Source organism: Micropterus salmoides, unplaced genomic scaffold (genome assembly GCF_014851395.1).
Source record: "Micropterus salmoides isolate LMB-PRFRI ecotype aquatic unplaced genomic scaffold, ASM1485139v1 Ms_hic_scaffold_16, whole genome shotgun sequence".
Taxonomy (NCBI): Eukaryota; Metazoa; Chordata; class Actinopteri; order Centrarchiformes; family Centrarchidae; genus Micropterus; species Micropterus salmoides.
This window is the reverse complement of record NW_024040707.1, coordinates 159,050-177,320: the sequence shown is the minus strand read 5'-3', so window position 1 is coordinate 177,320 and position 18,271 is coordinate 159,050. Positions and strand designations below refer to the sequence as shown.

Genomic DNA, 18,271 nt, shown 5'->3' with positions numbered 1-18,271 from the left:
GTGAGGCCGGGGCTCCTGCTGTGTGTTGTACTACAGTAGTACTATAGCAGTGTACTGTGGGGCCGTGGCTCCTGCTGTGTGTTGTACTACAGTAGTACTATAGCAGTGTACTGTGGGGCCGTGGCTCCTGCTGTGTGTTGTACTACAGTAGTACTATAGCAGTGTACTGTGGGGCCGGGGCTCCTGCTGTGTGTTGTACTACAGTAGTACTATAGCAGTGTACTGTGGGGCCGGGGGGCCGGGGCTCCTGCTGTGTGTTGTACTACAGTAGTACTATAGCAGTGTACTGTGGGGCCGGGGGGCCGGGGCTCCTGCTGTGTGTTGTACTACAGTAGTACTATAGCAGTGTACTGTGGGGCCGGGGGGCCGGGGCTCCTGCTGTGTGTTGTACTACAGTAGTACTATAGCAGTGTACTGTGGGGCCGGGGCTCCTGCTGTGTGTTGTACTACAGTAGTACTATAGCAGTGTACTGTGGGGCCGGGGGCCGGGGCTCCTGCTGTGTGTTGTACTACAGTAGTACTATAGCAGTGTACTGTGGGGCCGGGGGGCCGGGGCTCCTGCTGTGTGTTGTACTACAGTAGTACTATAGCAGTGTACTGTGGGGCCGGGGCTCCTGCTGTGTGTTGTACTACAGTAGTACTATAGCAGTGTACTGTGGGGCCGGGGGGCCGGGGCTCCTGCTGTGTGTTGTACTACAGTAGTACTATAGCAGTGTACTGTGGGGCCGGGGCTCCTGCTGTGTGTTGTACTACAGTAGTACTATAGCAGTGTACTGTGGGGCCGGGGGGCCGGGGCTCCTGCTGTGTGTTGTACTACAGTAGTACTATAGCAGTGTACTGTGGGGCCGGGGGGCCGGGGCTCCTGCTGTGTGTTGTACTACAGTAGTACTATAGCAGTGTACTGTGGGGCCGGGGGGCCGGGGCTCCTGCTGTGTGTTGTACTACAGTAGTACTATAGCAGTGTACTGTGGGGCCGGGGCTCCTGCTGTGTGTTGTACTACAGTAGTACTATAGCAGTGTACTGTGGGGCCGGGGGGCCGGGGCTCCTGCTGTGTGTTGTACTACAGTAGCACTATAGCAGTGTACTGTGGGGCCGGGGCTCCTGCTGTGTGTTGTACTACAGTAGTACTATAGCAGTGTACTGTGGGGCCGTGGGGCCGTGGCTCCTGCTGTGTGTTGTACTACAGTAGTACTATAGCAGTGTACTGTGGGGCCGTGGGGCCGTGGCTCCTGCTGTGTGTTGTACTACAGTAGTACTATAGCAGTGTACTGTGGGGCCGGGGCTCCTGCTGTGTGTTGTACTACAGTAGTACTATAGCAGTGTACTGTGGGGCCGGGGCTCCTGCTGTGTGTTGTACTACAGTAGTACTATAGCAGTGTACTGTGGGGCCGTGGCTCCTGCTGTGTGTTGTACTACAGTAGTACTATAGCAGTGTACTGTGGGGCCGGGGCTCCTGCTGTGTGTTGTACTACAGTAGTACTATAGCAGTGTACTGTGGGGCCGGGGCTCCTGCTGTGTGTTGTACTACAGTAGTACTATAGCAGTGTACTGTGGGGCCGGGGGGCCGGGGCTCCTGCTGTGTGTTGTACTACAGTAGTACTATAGCAGTGTACTGTGGGGCCGGGGGGCCGGGGCTCCTGCTGTGTGTTGTACTACAGTAGTACTATAGCAGTGTACTGTGGGGCCGGGGCTCCTGCTGTGTGTTGTACTACAGTAGTACTATAGCAGTGTACTGTGGGGCCGGGGGGCCGGGGCTCCTGCTGTGTGTTGTACTACAGTAGTACTATAGCAGTGTACTGTGGGGCCGGGGCTCCTGCTGTGTGTTGTACTACAGTAGTACTATAGCAGTGTACTGTGGGGCCGGGGGGCCGGGGCTCCTGCTGTGTGTTGTACTACAGTAGTACTATAGCAGTGTACTGTGGGGCCGGGGGCCGGGGGGCCGGGGGGCCGGGGCTCCTGCTGTGTGTTGTACTACAGTAGTACTATAGCAGTGTACTGTGGGGCCGGGGGGCCGGGGGGCCGGGGCTCCTGCTGTGTGTTGTACTACAGTAGTACTATAGCAGTGTACTGTGGGGCCGGGGGGCCGGGGCTCCTGCTGTGTGTTGTACTACAGTAGTACTATAGCAGTGTACTGTGGGGCCGGGGGGCCGGGGGGCCGGGGCTCCTGCTGTGTGTTGTACTACAGTAGTACTATAGCAGTGTACTGTGGGGCCGGGGGGCCGGGGGGCCGGGGCTCCTGCTGTGTGTTGTACTACAGTAGTACTATAGCAGTGTACTGTGGGGCCGGGGGGCCGGGGCTCCTGCTGTGTGTTGTACTACAGTAGTACTATAGCAGTGTACTGTGGGGCCGGGGGGCCGGGGCTCCTGCTGTGTGTTGTACTACAGTAGTACTATAGCAGTGTACTGTGGGGCCGGGGGGCCGGGGCTCCTGCTGTGTGTTGTACTACAGTAGTACTATAGCAGTGTACTGTGGGGCCGGGGGGCCGGGGCTCCTGCTGTGTGTTGGGCAGCAGAGGTGTAGCTGCTGTGTCGTCTCTCTGCAGGACGAAGATCGATGAGATCAACCAGAAGAAAGAGGAGGAGCTGAAGACCATGAACACCCGCGTCCAGAAACTGCAGGCAGACGTCGTGGCAGCCAATCAGGTGAGAGCTCAGGAACACACAGCCAGCGGTGGAACAAGTACATATTTTAGTAACGGTATTAATACCACAGTGTTAAAGTACTCCGGTTAAGGTTGTGTACCTGCTGGTCATTTCCATAGCAGCACAATGTGAACACAGGTTTAAACTCGCGGTCTGATCTGCAGGTGAAGATCTAAGAACAGGGAGGGGACCCCGTTCTCACCTGTGTGTGTGTGTGTGTGTGTGTGTGTGTGTGTTGTGGTTCAGGTGACGGCAGAACTGAGGGAGCAGCTGCAGAGCAAAGACAAGGAGCACGAGCTGGCTGTGCACGCTCTGAGAGACCAGGTAACACTCTGACACACACTCACCCTATCAGGAAACAGGAAGTTACTGTGCGCTCGGACCGAACACAAATTGAATCTTCACGTCTCTGGCTCGGCTGCTCGCCGAGTGTTCACACACAACGTGGTAAAGCGAACCCGCCCTTACTACAGCTGTATGATCCCAAAATAAAGATTTAGCTGTGATTTAGTTGCAATAAACGGATCATGCTGATGCTGAAATAACGACGCCATAATGCTGATCTGTTAAACATGTGAACTCCTGCTCTGTCAGGTCTGTCAGCGAGATGACAAGCAAAGAACTTTTAAAATGCTTGTTTTCTGAATGGAGTTTGGTTTGATCAGGGCTGTGCTAACGTGTTTCACAGTAAAGTACTACGACAGCTGGAATCATATCTTATGAACTCGCAGGTAGTCCAGCTTCCTCTCTTTCTCCCAGCAGCCTCCTGCTGTGTCGCTCTATATAAACATGAAGCTCTGCAGCTACAGTAACAACCGGTAACACGGCAGCTCGCTGCTGAGAAGCTCGAGTCTAGATAGATCAACATTTTAACATCAATAATAACTAAAAGTTAATTTAATAAAGCAGTTCGCTCTGAGCTCCTTCTGTCAGTAAACAGTTATCAGAACAGAGTCTGACTGCAGGTTGGTCCAGAGCTCCGGCACCGCTCGGCGCTCTCCTCCAGAACTCCTGTAGCTCAGCAGACACTCTGTCCCTCCTTTCTGCCCGGCGTCCTCTACACGCTCTGAAGCCTTCGGTGACAGATGAAGAGAAGAGAGACCTACATGGAAGGAACCGACTGCCTGACGTTCAGACAGCCTATGTCCTACTTAAACCCTTTCTGACAGATCTCAGGTTCACAGATTCGTTTCCACATGTAGAAGTTCTTGTACTTAAGCACACGTCTCCTCACACATTTGGTGAACAAACAGGAGGAACAGAGGGAAGCAGACGTCAGACAGGGACAATACAAACATGTTCTTCAGCTTTCAGCCTGCTGTTCCTCTGCTCTGTGTGTTTCTGACCTGCTGTATCTCTTGTCCTTCTTTATTCTCTCTTCTGTTTTTGATCTTCTGGTGTCTTTCTGGCCTTCTTTCACTTTTTGGGTTCTGTTGCCTTTTCTTTGTTTATTGGTACTATTTTACCGGTTTCCTTCTGTTCTTTTGGGTTCTTTCTGTCCCCTCCTCTCTGCTGCCCCCTGCCTGTGGTGTGTCGGTACTGCAGGTAGCCAACCAGAGTGCAGTCAGTCAGGAGCAGGTGGACAGCATCCTGCAGGAGAACGATGCTCTGAGGACAAACCTAGCTGCTCTTGAACAGGTAATAAACCTATAAAACATCGTCTGGATGCTTATTCCCAAACAGTGTTCCGTGCACTAATTACCAGCCAAAAAAATCTGTTAATATGCCTGGAGAACATCACATAGAACCCTAACACTATGTCATCTCTGAGAACTAACCTAGCTGATTTAGAACAGGTAATTTCACATGAGAACATTACATAGAACCCTAACACTACGTCTACAACCTTGTGGAGAGATGAAAAAACAGAGTTGTTACATAACCTGCCAGAACATGTTTAAAGAACAACACATCTGCCCAGAACGTACAGTGTATGTGTAAAATGTTTTCTAAAACCTGGGCCATAGAACGTTTCTCTGAGGACTAATCTAGTTGATCTAGAACCAATAATATACCTGTAGAACATCACTTAAAACCTTTGTATTCTGGCTACTCTACAACTAGTAATTACAAAAGATTATCTTGAATCCAAGCTATAAGCACTTTTAGAAAATGTGAATTTCCTAACACATCGTACCTGGAACTTAAAGAATATGCTGGAAAAGATAGAACTATAAGTCACCACCTTAGTATGGAACTGAAACTCTTCTTACAGGAGAACAGTGTTCTGAGGACTAATCTCTGCGCCCTTGAACAGGTAATTATGTCTCAGATTCAGAACCTAGAATCCAGGTCTCTTTAGATTGATAGTCTGATACTAACATAGGTCCCCAAAAACCTTGGCTAGAACCCTTGATACTTCCCTGGATTAATGCAAAGCTTAAACACCTTTAAAAAAAAAACAATACGTAGAACTGACCTAGAACCATGAACCACATTTGGAGTCAGGCCTCCTGAGTAATTTGTATAAATCTGTTGTAGAACAATCATTCATTGAGCCACTCCTGTCCCAGAACCCTCATCTAGAAACCCACACAGTGGGTTGTTCCTTAACAGCAACCCTGATATGTGAGGAACCTCTTCAGTTCAGTTCACATAGAACCCTAACTAGAAAGTCATAAGGGTGATAATTGATATACATAACCATGACCCTAGAACAGAGTTCTGAGGCCTACGAATCCGTGACCAGTTAAAATATACAGTACATAGTGAATAGATCGTGTTTATAGAACCATGACCTTAGAACAGCTTAGAGATCTGGGAACTGGACTACCTTCTTGAGAACTGGTAATTAGGTTGAAACAAACCTACAAACCCAGTTTTTTAGAACCTATTCAATTTAAACAATAGAACAGTTTGGCAATGGAATCTGGAATCTTCTTGCAGAAACATATGGATAAATGTAAATGTACTCCGAGCCTCTATCCTGATTGATAGGTCGCCATGGTAGAGACCTGTCAATCACCTTGTAGCCCCGCCCTAAAGCCTCCCCTGCTTTCTGTTCTATATTCCTCTATAGCGCCTTTCTAGTCTTTTTCACCATTCACTCACATTCATACACGTAAGTGCTCAAACTGAAACTAACATTCACACCCATTCATACACTGGCGGAATAGCCACCCGGGGCAATTCGGGGTTCTTGCCCAAGGACACTTCGATACGCATTAACGCTCTACCTCCTGAGCCAACATCATGTTTTGTTGAAGAAGACTTGAAACTAGCTACTGAGACCATAAACTCATCAGGAAAGTGTTGACAGAGGAAGGGATGAAACGATTACCGGTTTAACGGTAAACCATGGTAAAATTCCCGATGGTTATTATTACTGTACACATTTTAATTACCGTGATAACCGGGTACGGTTAACCGCGCTGTTATAAACACTGTCCAGCGTGTCCCAGAAGCAGGCGCGCATGCGCAGAATGCAACGTGGGTTTGTCTGGGTCAATGACGGCGGAGATTTTTCAGTCACTCTGAGCTCCGGTCGTATTTTAGTTTTTATGAGAGCGCTGAGGGAAACTTGATTGAAGAAAATGACCTTATACTGACCACAGGGTGAGTTAACTTTTAGCTTTGGTTTGTGTCTCTGACTTGCTAACAGCGTGTAAACTGAAGCTCTCAGTGTTGCTGCTCTTGTAAAAACGCTACACGTTGTTCTGCTGCTGTGTGCGTCGTGTGTCTGCAGAGTCTGTTCGTCCACTGCACATGATAACACGTTACGCTGTTCAGTCAACCACCCAGCAGATCTAGAAACGCTACAGACTGCTCTGTATTTATGTCAGTTGTTGGGCTCATTGCAGTTACTATCACTGTCTTCTAAAGACTTATTTGTTTTCATGTAATAGTCCACGGGGTCATTGTATTACCTATAAAATATAAAATCTTGATAATGCACACTTAGATGATTTTCATTTGTTTACAAAAGGTATTTGCTGTTGTTTTATTTTTTATGCAAACAAAATGGCAATTGTATTTATAGTTTTCAATATAAAACTTGTTGAAATGGTTTCAGTGTGCGTATCAGTACATTTTAATATTTTTTGGCACATTTTTACAATACCGTGATAATACTGATAACCGTGATAATTTTGGTTACTGTAATCATGATATGAAATTTTCATACCGTTTCATCCCTATACAGAGGTAATAAATCAGCTGAGCAGTAGCCTCATTTTCTCAGACTTCTGTACAATCACACTTCTAGCTGCAGCCGGTGGAGTCGCCACCTGCTGGCTGCTAGAGAGGACACAGGTTTAAGGCTCTTCAGGACCGGCTTCACTTTTCAGAGATGGAGGTTCCTGCTTGGCTGCAACCTGTTTTCATTTAGTGATGCCTGAAACTCCACTTTGTAACACTGACATGACTCAGTTTGAACTAATGAACAGCTGCTGCAGCCGACTCCAGTTCATTGAACTCTAACATTAAACCTTAACTAGAACCTCGTGGATGTTCTCGGAGTCATTCATCTCCATCTCACCTGCTTCACTGAGAACTCTTCTGACTCCAATAGATACTGAACTGGCGTCAACTGTACAGCAGATAATATCAGAAACACTAGAAAATATGTCTCCTGTTGTTATTCACCGTGTTGCCATGTGTCACATTTCACACTGCTTTTCTTCAATGTTCATTGCTTTCTGGCATCTGATGTCTTCTGCTGTCACTCAGTTTTACATCTTCTGTGTCGTATATCTTCATTCATGTCAGCGGTCGTCTGTGACACTGACTCTCTTTTAGTCGTCTCCATCATGGAACCTCTGCAATAATCGGCGGTTATTTAAACAAAGCTGTCACTACCTGTGCAGATCCAGACGGCGAAGACGCAGGAGATGAATCTGTTGCGTGAGCAGCAGGAGGCGCTGACTGTGGAGCTGCAGCAGAGACGAGCTGAACAGGAGAGTCTGCTGGCTCAGAGAGACGACCTGGACTCCCAGCTGCAGGTAACACACATGATACACCTGCTGGTACTTTGAGGTACTTGTCAGGACTTTCCAGTGTTTTAATTCTGAAACACCAGACCGTTCAACATGTCTTCTGTCGAAATGATGTATAGCAAACAGAAACAAGAACTATTTATAGTAGGAGACAGGAGACCGAGACCATGTTGCCTAGAACCTTAACACTAGAACATTGACCCTCGATCTAGAACAGTTGTCTCAGGAAAAACCTAGCTGCTTTAGAACAGATTGTAAATCTGGAGAACGCTATCCATGAGTTTAACCCCAACAACAGGTTCTGTGGACTAACCTAGCTGCTTTAGAACAGATAATAAATCTGGAGAACATTATACATTAGTTTAACCCCAACAACAGGTTCTGTGGACTAACCTAGCTGCTTCTGAACAGATAATATATCTGGAGAACGCTATCCATGAGTTTAACCCCAACAACAGGTTCTGTGGACTAACCTAGCTGCTTTAGAACAGATAATAAATCTGGAGAACGTTATACATTAGTTTAACCCCAACAACAGGTTCTGTGGACTAACCTAGCTGCTTTAGAAAAGATAATATATCTGGAGAACGTTATGCATTAGTTTAACCCCAACAACAGGTTCTGTGGACTAACCTAGCTGCTTTAGAAAAGATAATATATCTGGAGAACGTTATACATTAGTTTAACCCCAACAACAGGTTCTGTGGACTAACCTAGCTGCTTTAGAAAAGATAATATATCTGGAGAACGTTATACATTAGTTTAACCCCAACAACAGGTTCTGTGGACTAACCTAGCTGCTTTAGAACAGATAATATATCTGGAGAACGCTATCCATGAGTTTAACCCCAACAACAGGTTCTGTGGACTAACCTAGCTGCTTTAGAACAGATAATAAATCTGGAGAACGTTATACATTAGTTTAACCCCAACAACAGGTTCTGTGGACTAACCTAGCTGCTTTAGAACAGATAATAAATCTGGAGAACGTTATACATTAGTTTAACCCCAACAACAGGTTCTGTGGACTAACCTAGCAGCTTCTGAACAGATAATAAATCTGGAGAACGTTATACATTAGTTTAACCCCAACAACAGGTTCTGTGGACTAACCTAGCTGCTTTAGAACAGATAATAAATCTGGAGAACGTTATACATTAGTTTAACCCCAACAACAGGTTCTGTGGACTAACCTAGCTGCTTTAGAAAAGATAATATATCTGGAGAACGTTATACATTAGTTTAACCCCAACAACAGGTTCTGTGGACTAACCTAGCTGCTTTAGAACAGATAATAAATCTGGAGAACGTTATACATGAGTTTAACCCCAACAACAGGTTCTTTGGACTAACCTAGCTGCTTTAGAACAGATTATAAATCTGTTGGGGATACTTTGTTGGATATTTTTAATCTGTCTCTCAAGAAGAACATACCTGCCCAGAACAGATAGAACTCAATATATCTATAAAATGTTATCTAGAACCTGGGCCATAGAACAGGCAGGTAGGCAGATTCATGCCTGAAAGGATACTGTAGTGTTGCAGCAGCAGCGTTTTATATAAAAACGTGTATAAAACATAGTAGGATTACAGATTACAGTTTACACATCTGCAGATATAGATTCATAGACACTCCTGTCCTGCTGTCCTGCAGCAGGGACGAGGCTTCAGAGTCTTCTTCACAAGTTTTTCCTTGTTTCCTTCAGGAGTCGAGTTTTGCCAACAGGAAGTTGTTGGAGCAGTTAACAGAAGAGGGACACGAGAAGGAGAAACTGCTGAGAGAGATGGACGAGGCCAAGAAGGTACACAGATACACACACATCAGCAATACACACACACATAGACACATGTGGATGATGATGATGATGATGTGTGTGTGCAGACAGCAGAGAAGAGGAAGGCCATGCTGGATGAGATGGCCATACAGCTGAGTCAGGAGAAGTCCGACCACAAGGAGGCGCTGTCAGACCTCAGACTGCAGCACGAGAAGGAGGCGAGACACCCAACTCTTCCTGCTTCATGTCTTTAACTGCAGCTTCTCCTGCTCTCCTCTTTCTTACCACGTGTTTTATTCAATTTTAGATTTTTAAATTTTGTTTATATAGCGCCAAATCACAACAACAGTTAACTCTGAGCGCTTTTCATAAAGGATCAGGTCTAGACCGTACTCCTCTCCTTTTCTTGTCTCCTCTTCTGGTCTCCCTCCTCTCTTTATTCTTCCTCTTTCTTCCTTCATTGATCCCTGATCCTGAAACACAAAACACTCACAGCAGGTCTGAAGATTTAACTGTTTTTCTTTTTATCTCATTTCCTTCTCTCCTTGTATCCTTGTCTCCTCTTCCGGCCCTCCTCTCCTTGTTTCCTCTCCTCACTTGTCCCCCCCCCTCAGGTTCTGGGGGTGAGGGCTCGATATGAGAGGGAGCTCCGAGGACTCCATGAAGACAAGAACCGCTCTGAGGAGGAGATCCGCCAACAGCTCCGAGAGGAGAAGGTAAAGAGGCGGAGGAGCAGTGAAGGAGCTGGGTTCCTGTCTCCTGCTGGTTTTTATACATCTTTGTGTTTCAGGCCCGGTCCAAGGAGCTGGAGGGTCTCCAGCAGCGGGTGGAGGAGCTGCAGGCCCAGGCTCTGTCCATGGAGGGAACCAAAGGATGGTTCGAGAGACGGCTGAAGGAGGCTGAGGTCAGTCTGAGATCCTTTCTGATGCTCCCTCAGTCCTTGTTCTGAGCAGAAACCCAGTCCTCATGCACTTTCAGTCCTCAGTCCTTGTTCTGAGCAGAAACCCAGTCCTCATGCACTCTCAGTCCTCAGTCCTTGTTCTGAGCAGAAACCCAGTCCTCGTTCACTCTCAGTCCTCAGTCCTTGTTCTGAGCAGAAACCCAGTCCTCGTTCACTCTCAGTCCTCAGTCCTTGTTCTGAGCAGAAACCCGGTCCTCGTTCACTTTCAGTCCTCAGTCCTTGTTCTGAGCAGAAACCCGGTCCTCGTGCACTTTCAGTCCTCAGTCCTTGTTCTGAGCAGAAACCCAGTCCTCATGCACTCTCAGTCCTCAGTCCTTGTTCTGAGCAGAAACCCAGTCCTCATGCACTCTCAGTCCTCAGTCCTTGTTCTGAGCAGAAACCCGGTCCTCGTTCACTCTCAGTCCTCAGTCCTTGTTCTGAGCAGAAACCCGGTCCTCGTTCACTCTCAGTCCTCAGTCCTTGTTCTGAGCAGAAACCCGGTCCTCGTTCACTCTCAGTCCTCAGTCCTTGTTCTGAGCAGAAACCCGGTCCTCGTGCACTTTCAGTCCTCAGTCCTTGTTCTGAGCAGAAACCCGGTCCTCGTGCACTTTCAGTCCTCAGTCCTTGTTCTGAGCAGAAACCCGGTCCTCGTGCACTCTCAGTGGGAGTGATGGGGGACAGAAACCCGGTCCACAGTTTATCTGACGCTGGTATGTTGCTGAGCTGCAGCAGATCGGGGGCAGAACCACAGAGTCCACCTCAGACTGCTGCAGCCTTACATCCACTTCAGATGAACTGTGGAGTTTGTCTGCCCAGAACAAGGATTTTGGACCTCATGGCTGAAGGTCCAGGAGGAACGATCACAGCAGTATATTCAGTGAACAGCAGGCGTCCTGTTTGTCGCTCTGAGATTGTTTGAGTGAGTGAGTTTATAGACATTGACATTGGCATCACTCTTATAAATTATAAACTTAGTTTTAATTCATATTGAACCCCTGTGATGATGACTCTGGGGTTTATTGGATTGATTAACTGATCAAGACATTGGATGCATTTCGGCTACCAGCTACAGGCACGACCAACTCAACGCAAGCGTGCAGTGCATTTAATAAATATTATTTTGAATGCCGTAGCTGTGTCCATACTTGGATTTACTTTTCTACTCACTTTGTCTGCGTTGTGTGATCCTTTTCTTGGATTGGCGCAGAGCAGAACAACTTCAATATAAACTTCCATCTGTCTTTGTACTGCTGTGAGGACGGGTGGCTTCGCGGTGGAAGAATGGAAATCGTGATCTTGGTTGGTCCAGGGATGGTACCATCCTGGAATAGGCATTGTGGTTTCGCCTTCTCTGGGTTGGATGCAACTTTGGAACGCGTTGTTTATCCGCGGTAATTATTTTATTCAGCTTCACTTCCTGCATCACGGCACCGCGTCACTGGAGGACGCTGCGGAGGGGGTGGAGCTGGTGGTGGAGTCACTCTACTTGAAAAAGAGGATCCTGAGTTTTTAATGGACATTGATTAAAATCCTTGAATTAAAATGGAGTTAAAGCCGCGGATGTTTCTTGCTGTGCTGTACTTGATAGCATTGTGTGCCTCTATTGGAATCTCCCCTCGTTGCCATGGGGGGAGGAGCGAAACAAACCATCAGCTGGCTGCGGTCATTCAACCCCAGCCTTTGCGTCTAAGCTGGCTCTGCAAAACCATCTGGGGTCTCAAGGAGCAGCCCTTTTAAACGTGGCAGTCATCCACAACCACCATCATTGTAAACTGCCTAAACAGAGACTTATTCTTATATTGCGGCTATTAATTTCTGGGAATGTCCACCCAAATCCAGGCCCAGAGCAAAGTATGTCATATGACACCCCTGAAAGCTTTAAATGCAGAAAGGGCCTGGGATTTTGTCATTTGAATGTTTGTAGGCTGGTTGGCAAAATAGATATGGTTCGTATCTGGGCACTTTCAACCAATGCCGATGTTTTTGTTTTAAGTGAAACTTGGCTCAACAAATCTGTTTCTGATAAGGATGTGACTGTAGGTGGGTACAACTTATTCAGAACAGACCGACCTAAAGGGTGGAGGTGTTGCAATATATGTAAAAAAGTCATTTCTTGTGAATGTGATTGTCTCAAAGTCAATAAGTAGACAATTTGAATTGTTGGCCCTTGACTTAGAAGTTTCTAAGAGTCTTCACATCACAGTTGTTGGTTGTTATAGACCCCCCTCAGCTGACAGTAGCACTCTTTCTTCTCTGAGGGAGTTTTTAACAAGTCTAAATTGTAATGAAATTGTTTTTTTAGGAGATCTTAATTGGAACTGGCTTTTGCCAATGTCTGATCATTTTAAATCATTTTGTGATTCTTTTAATCTCTTTCAGATTGTGAATAGCCCCACCAGACCAAACCTAAAACATCCAGAAAAATCATCCCTAATTGATCTTCTTACAAATGCCCCTCACAAATACTCCTGTGCCTCTGTTTTTGCAAATGATAGAAGTGATCATTGTCTTATAGCATCTGTAAGGAACACAAAAATTCCTAAAACAAGGCCACGCATAATCTTTAAGAGGGCAATGAAGCAGTTCTCAGTGCAAGGCTTTTTACATGATCTGTATGATTTTGATTGGGGAAGAATTAGCCTTATTGATGATGTTGAAAATGCTTGGATGTTTTTTTATGATGGTTTCATAGGCCTGGTAAACAAGCATGCCCCACTCAAAAGACATAGAGTGAAAGGGTGAAATGTTTGGTTTAGCAATGAATTGTCTGACCACCTTCTTGAGCGAAATCAAGCCTGGGCTCAAGCTAGAAGTTCAAAGCTTGAGTCTGACTGGTTTTACTGGCGTTTACGTAATTTATGCACTGTAAAAATCCGTAATGCCAAATCTGCCTATTTCCTCTCTAAAACATCCAAAAATTTAAATAACCCTCTCAAGTTCTGGAAAACAATCAAATTATTAACTGAAGCAAAAACGGATACAAAATCATTGACAAAAATGAAATTCTCAATAGTTTTAATAAGCATTTCATTGCTGCTAGCTCCCTTTATGAAACATTACATAATTTGTAAAAGCCAGTATTAGCTAAATTAATGGAATCAGTCATCTGCATGCAATTAAAACACTATCTAATTAATAACAATATTCTGAATGAATTTCAGTCCGGTTTCAGGAAACAACATAGTACAATAACAGCTGTTTCAAAAGTTGTTAATGACCTGGTCAAAACCTTGGACAATAAACAGCACTGTGCAGCACTGTTTATTGATTTGTCAAAAGCTTTTGACACAGTGGACCATAAAATACTCCTTCAAAGACTCCTTCCTCTATTGGACTATCAGAACAAGCAGTGGGATGGTTCAACAGTTACCTATCAGGGAGAACACAATGTGTGCAAGTAGACGGCCTCACTTCTGCCTCCCTAAATATTTCAAAAGGGGTGCCTCAAGGCTCAGTCCTTGGGCCTCTTCTTTTTATCATTTATACAAACATCATTACTATGCTGATGACACTGTTCTCTATTGTTCTGGGTCCACATTAGGTCAAGCAATCACAAATTTACAGTCTGCTTTTAACATCTTGCAGCATAATCTGGCTACTTTAAAATTGGTTCTAAACTCTAAAAAAACTAAAGTCATGACTTTCACTCTGGGAAAATCAACTAAAAACAATGTCCCAACCATTTGTACACTTTCTGGTACAGAAATTGAAGAAGTGTCAGATTATAAATACTTGGGCATTACCATTGACAAATCACTGTCTTTTACATTGCATGTCCAAGATCTGGTTAAAAAACTGAAATTGAAGTTAGGGTTTTTTTTTAGAATAAAGTCCTGTTTATCTTTTGAAGCAAAAAAACAACTTGTAAATGCAACATTCTTGTCTGTCTTGGACTATGGTGATATATTTTACATGCATTCAACCTCCCAGTGTCTTCATGCTTTGGACACCGTGTTTCATGGAGCCTTGAGATTCATCACAAACTTAAAATTTCTCACTCATCACTGTTTGCTGTATTCTCGGGTCGGGTGGTTCTCCCTCTCCATTCGGCGTTGGATGCATTGGCATCTTTTTATTTATAAGGCAGTATTAGGACTTCTTCCTCCTTATCTGAACACTTATGTCCCTGCAGGCCTCAGGAGGATGTATCACCTGCGCTCACAGGATCTGTTTTTATTGACTGTCCCTAAAGCCTGCACTGATTTTGGCAAAAAGGCTTTTAATTTTGCAGCACCATCTGCATGGAATCAGCTTCAGAATGAACTACAGTTGAAGGAGTTGGTCTCACTTTATTATACTTATATTTATTATTATACTTTTAAAGGCTTTTTAAAGGACCTTGCAGAAAGGCAGTCTGTCTGTCACTGTTTTTAAATTGATTGAGGATTTTTTAGAGTGAAAGTATGTATATATATTTACCTGTAAGTGTCTCTGTATCTATTTGTAACCGCGCTGCTGCCACTTGCCAGGACACTATTGTAAAAGAGATTTTTAATCTCCAGGAGTTTTTTTATCCTGGATAAATAAAGGTTTAAAAGCAGGCAGAACCTGCTGCAGGAGCCACCCAGGCCCCTGAGTATCATGGTAACACTGACTTGGATGGTACCTGAACCTGTCCTGTGAACACGCTGCAGTGAAGCATTGCTGGGTGTGGTTCCAGGTGTAGCAGAGTTTCAGAAGCAGCCGGTTCTCCTGCACTTGAACCTGCTGCTGTGTGCCGGTTCTGATCCGGTCACAGAGCAGCATGAGACCGGCGGTGTCTCATAGGAGTTCTGATATCTGTGCAGGCTACACAGTACTTTAGCACAACACACCTGAATCCTCACAGCAGCTGTCAGAGTTTGTGTTGCATTGTGGGTAATGTAGTTCACTAAGCAGAGGAGTGTGGGATAAAAATTATCTGGATCTCTCTGCAGGAGAACATCGAGAAGAACTCTCTGGAACATCAAGAGGAGATCCAGCAGCTACAGAAACAACACACACTGCAGCTGGAGGTACACACACAAACCACACACACACACAAACTAGACACACACACACACACACACTAGACACACACTAGACACACACACACACTAGACACACACTAGACACACACACACACACACACACACACTAGACACACACTAGACACACACACACACACACACTAGACACACACTAGACACACACACACACACTAGACACACACACACACACACACACACTAGACACACACTAGACACACACACACACACACACACACACACTAGACACACACTAGAGACACACACACACACATACACACACTAGACACACACACACACACACTAGACACACACACTAGACACACACACAAACACACACACTAGACACACACACACACACACTAGACACACACACACACACTAGACACACACACACACACTAGACACACACACACACACTAGACACACACACACACACACACACACTAGACACACACTAGACACACACACACACACACACTAGACACACACACACACACACACACACTAGACACACACTAGAGACACACACACACACACACACTAGACACACACTAGAGACACACACACACACACACACTAGACACACACACACACACACACACACACACACACACACACTAGACACACACACACACTAGACACACACACACACTAGACACACACACACACACTAGACACACACACACACACTAGACACACACTAGACACACACGTGTGTGTGTGGGATCTGGTGCATCTCTAATTGAGTGTGTTTCTAATTAAAGCGTAGCGGTCTCCATGGTAACACACCGCCGTGTCAGTGGTTTGTTGTTTCCTGTGTTTGACCACAGCGACTGAAACACAACACTGGGAAACTTTTACAAATATTTCATCTTCATAAATCGTTCCGACCAGACCTTTTACATCCGGACAGTGTTGAAAGCCAAACGGCACATTCCCTGTGAAAAGAGAGAAGTTATGGGGGAGACCAGCTGTTAGCGTTAGCTCGCAGCGTACCCCATCACTGAAACACTGCCTTCTAACGTGAAGCTGCTTCGTTCAGAGGTTCTGCGGGTTTGTTCTGGAGCGGAGGAGCCGGCTCCTGAACCACCAACACTGAAGGAATCCTAACGGGAGCACTCCCATGATCCCACACTACTTCACGGTGCTTGTTATTGTTCTGATGTGAGGGCCCCTCACTGTGCATTTAATCAGGGGCCGTGTGAACAGCTGGGTCCAAAGGCCTCTGGGTGACTGTAGTGAAGCTGGTCCTTTCAGAAACAATGTCCAGATGGATTTCTGCACCACCAAAGCTCCAGAGAACAGTTCACTCTGTCCTGGAGAAAGACTTCGTTATCAGTGGAGTTTGATAACGAACCCATAAAGCTCAGCTCGCTGTGCATCATGGGATATGTCCGTGTGGCTGTAACGAGTTCTTTCAGCCAATCAGATAGCTGGCTGAGTTGTGGTCCTCTGAGAGAGCTGCTGTTATCTGCTGCTGACAGAAGCCAGGCAGCTTAAAGGAAAAGTTCATAACCACGGAGCGGTCTAATTAGCGGCAGGCCCGGGGCTCGCCAGGTGCGCTGAGCGCCGGCCCGTGTTGTTTCCTGTCTGCAGACGCAGCTACAGCTCAGGTAGAGAAAAGAGTCCTCGTTTGATTTCAGAAAATCGCTGATCTGTGAGCTCTAACGTAGAGACTGATATTTCATGGGTCTGCAGGAACGTTCAGGGTCTGAGAACATAGTAACGGGTCTGAAAGAAGCAGACCAGGAACCTGAACACAGCTCTGTGTGTGCGGCAGCCTGCAGGTGTTTTAATGGAGACCTGAATTAGCAGCAGAGATTAGAGGAGATTAAATGTAGTTTAATCCCTCAAGTGGATTACAGTTGGGGGGGCAGCACTGTCTACATTTGTTCTCTTAACTTTTTTCAGCAGAAAGGAAGTGTTTCTGAGCAGGTTGACATTCTTCCAGCTGTTACAGCTGTTGGATCAGTAACATTGTGTTTTACAGTTAGTGCTGATCTGGTCCAGCCGGTCCTCCTCAATAAGACCACTTCCACACATACAGTATCTCTAAAAGTGAGTCCACGCCTCACGTGTGTAAATATGTGATTCTATCTTTCACGTGACGACACTGAAGAAATTACCCTATGCTCCAGTGTAAAGTAGTGAGCGTACAGCTTGTATAACAGTGTAAAGTAGTGAGCGTGCAGCTTGTATAACAGTGTAAAGTAGTGAGCGTACAGCTTGTATAAAGTGTAAAGTAGTGAGCGTGCAGCTTGTAGAACAGCGTAAAGTAGCGAGCGTGCAGCTTGTAGAACAGCGTAAAGTAGCGAGCGTGCAGCTTGTAGAACAGCGTAAAGTAGCGAGCGTGCAGCTTGTAGAACAGCGTAAAGTAGTGAGCGTACAGCTTGTAGAACAGTGTAAAGTAGTGAGCGTACAGCTTGTAGAACAGTGTAAAGTAGTGAGCGTACAGCTTGTAGAACAGTGTAAAGTAGTGAGCGTGCAGCTTGTATAAAGTGTAAAGTAGTGAGCGTGCAGCTTGTATAAAGTGTAAAGTAGTGAGCGTACAGCTTGTATAACAGCGTAAAGTAGTGAGCGTGCAGCTTGTAGAACAGTGTAAAGTAGTGAGCGTGCAGCTTGTAGAACAGTGTAAAGTAGTGAGCGTGCAGCTTGTAGAACAGTGTAAAGTAGTGAGCGTGCAGCTTGTATAAAGTGTAAAGTAGTGAGCGTGCAGCTTGTATAAAGTGTAAAGTAGTGAGCGTGCAGCTTGTAGAACAGCGTAAAGTAGTGAGCGTGCAGCTTGTAGAACAGCGTAAAGTAGTGAGCGTGCAGCTTGTATAAAGTGTAAAGTAGTGAGCGTGCAGCTTGTATAAAGTGTAAAGTAGTGAGCGTACAGCTTGTAGAACAGTGTAAAGTAGTGAGCGTGCAGCTTGTAGAACAGTGTAAAGTAGCGAGCGTGCAGCTTGTAGAACAGTGTAAAGTAGCGA

At 45.8% G+C, this 18,271-nt stretch overlaps 1 protein-coding gene across 3 annotated transcripts in view; it reads left to right on the top strand.

Moving 5' to 3' along the window:
• Nucleotides 1-18,271, top strand: part of gripap1 (GRIP1 associated protein 1) — a 52,234-nt gene that overhangs the window by 19,180 nt on the left and 14,783 nt on the right. For 2 of the 3 annotated variants that reach the window (XM_038722636.1, XM_038722638.1), the window contains exons 13-21: nucleotides 2,545-2,644; nucleotides 2,891-2,968; nucleotides 4,190-4,282; nucleotides 7,450-7,584; nucleotides 9,285-9,380; nucleotides 9,461-9,571; nucleotides 9,968-10,069; nucleotides 10,144-10,257; nucleotides 15,210-15,287. In XM_038722636.1, coding sequence (XP_038578564.1) covers nucleotides 2,545-2,644; nucleotides 2,891-2,968; nucleotides 4,190-4,282; nucleotides 7,450-7,584; nucleotides 9,285-9,380; nucleotides 9,461-9,571; nucleotides 9,968-10,069; nucleotides 10,144-10,257; nucleotides 15,210-15,287 — 907 coding nt within the window. The remainder of the gene's footprint in view (nucleotides 1-2,544; nucleotides 2,645-2,890; nucleotides 2,969-4,189; nucleotides 4,283-7,449; nucleotides 7,585-9,284; nucleotides 9,381-9,460; nucleotides 9,572-9,967; nucleotides 10,070-10,143; nucleotides 10,258-15,209; nucleotides 15,288-18,271) is intronic. The other variant, XM_038722637.1, reaches the window with a different exon arrangement.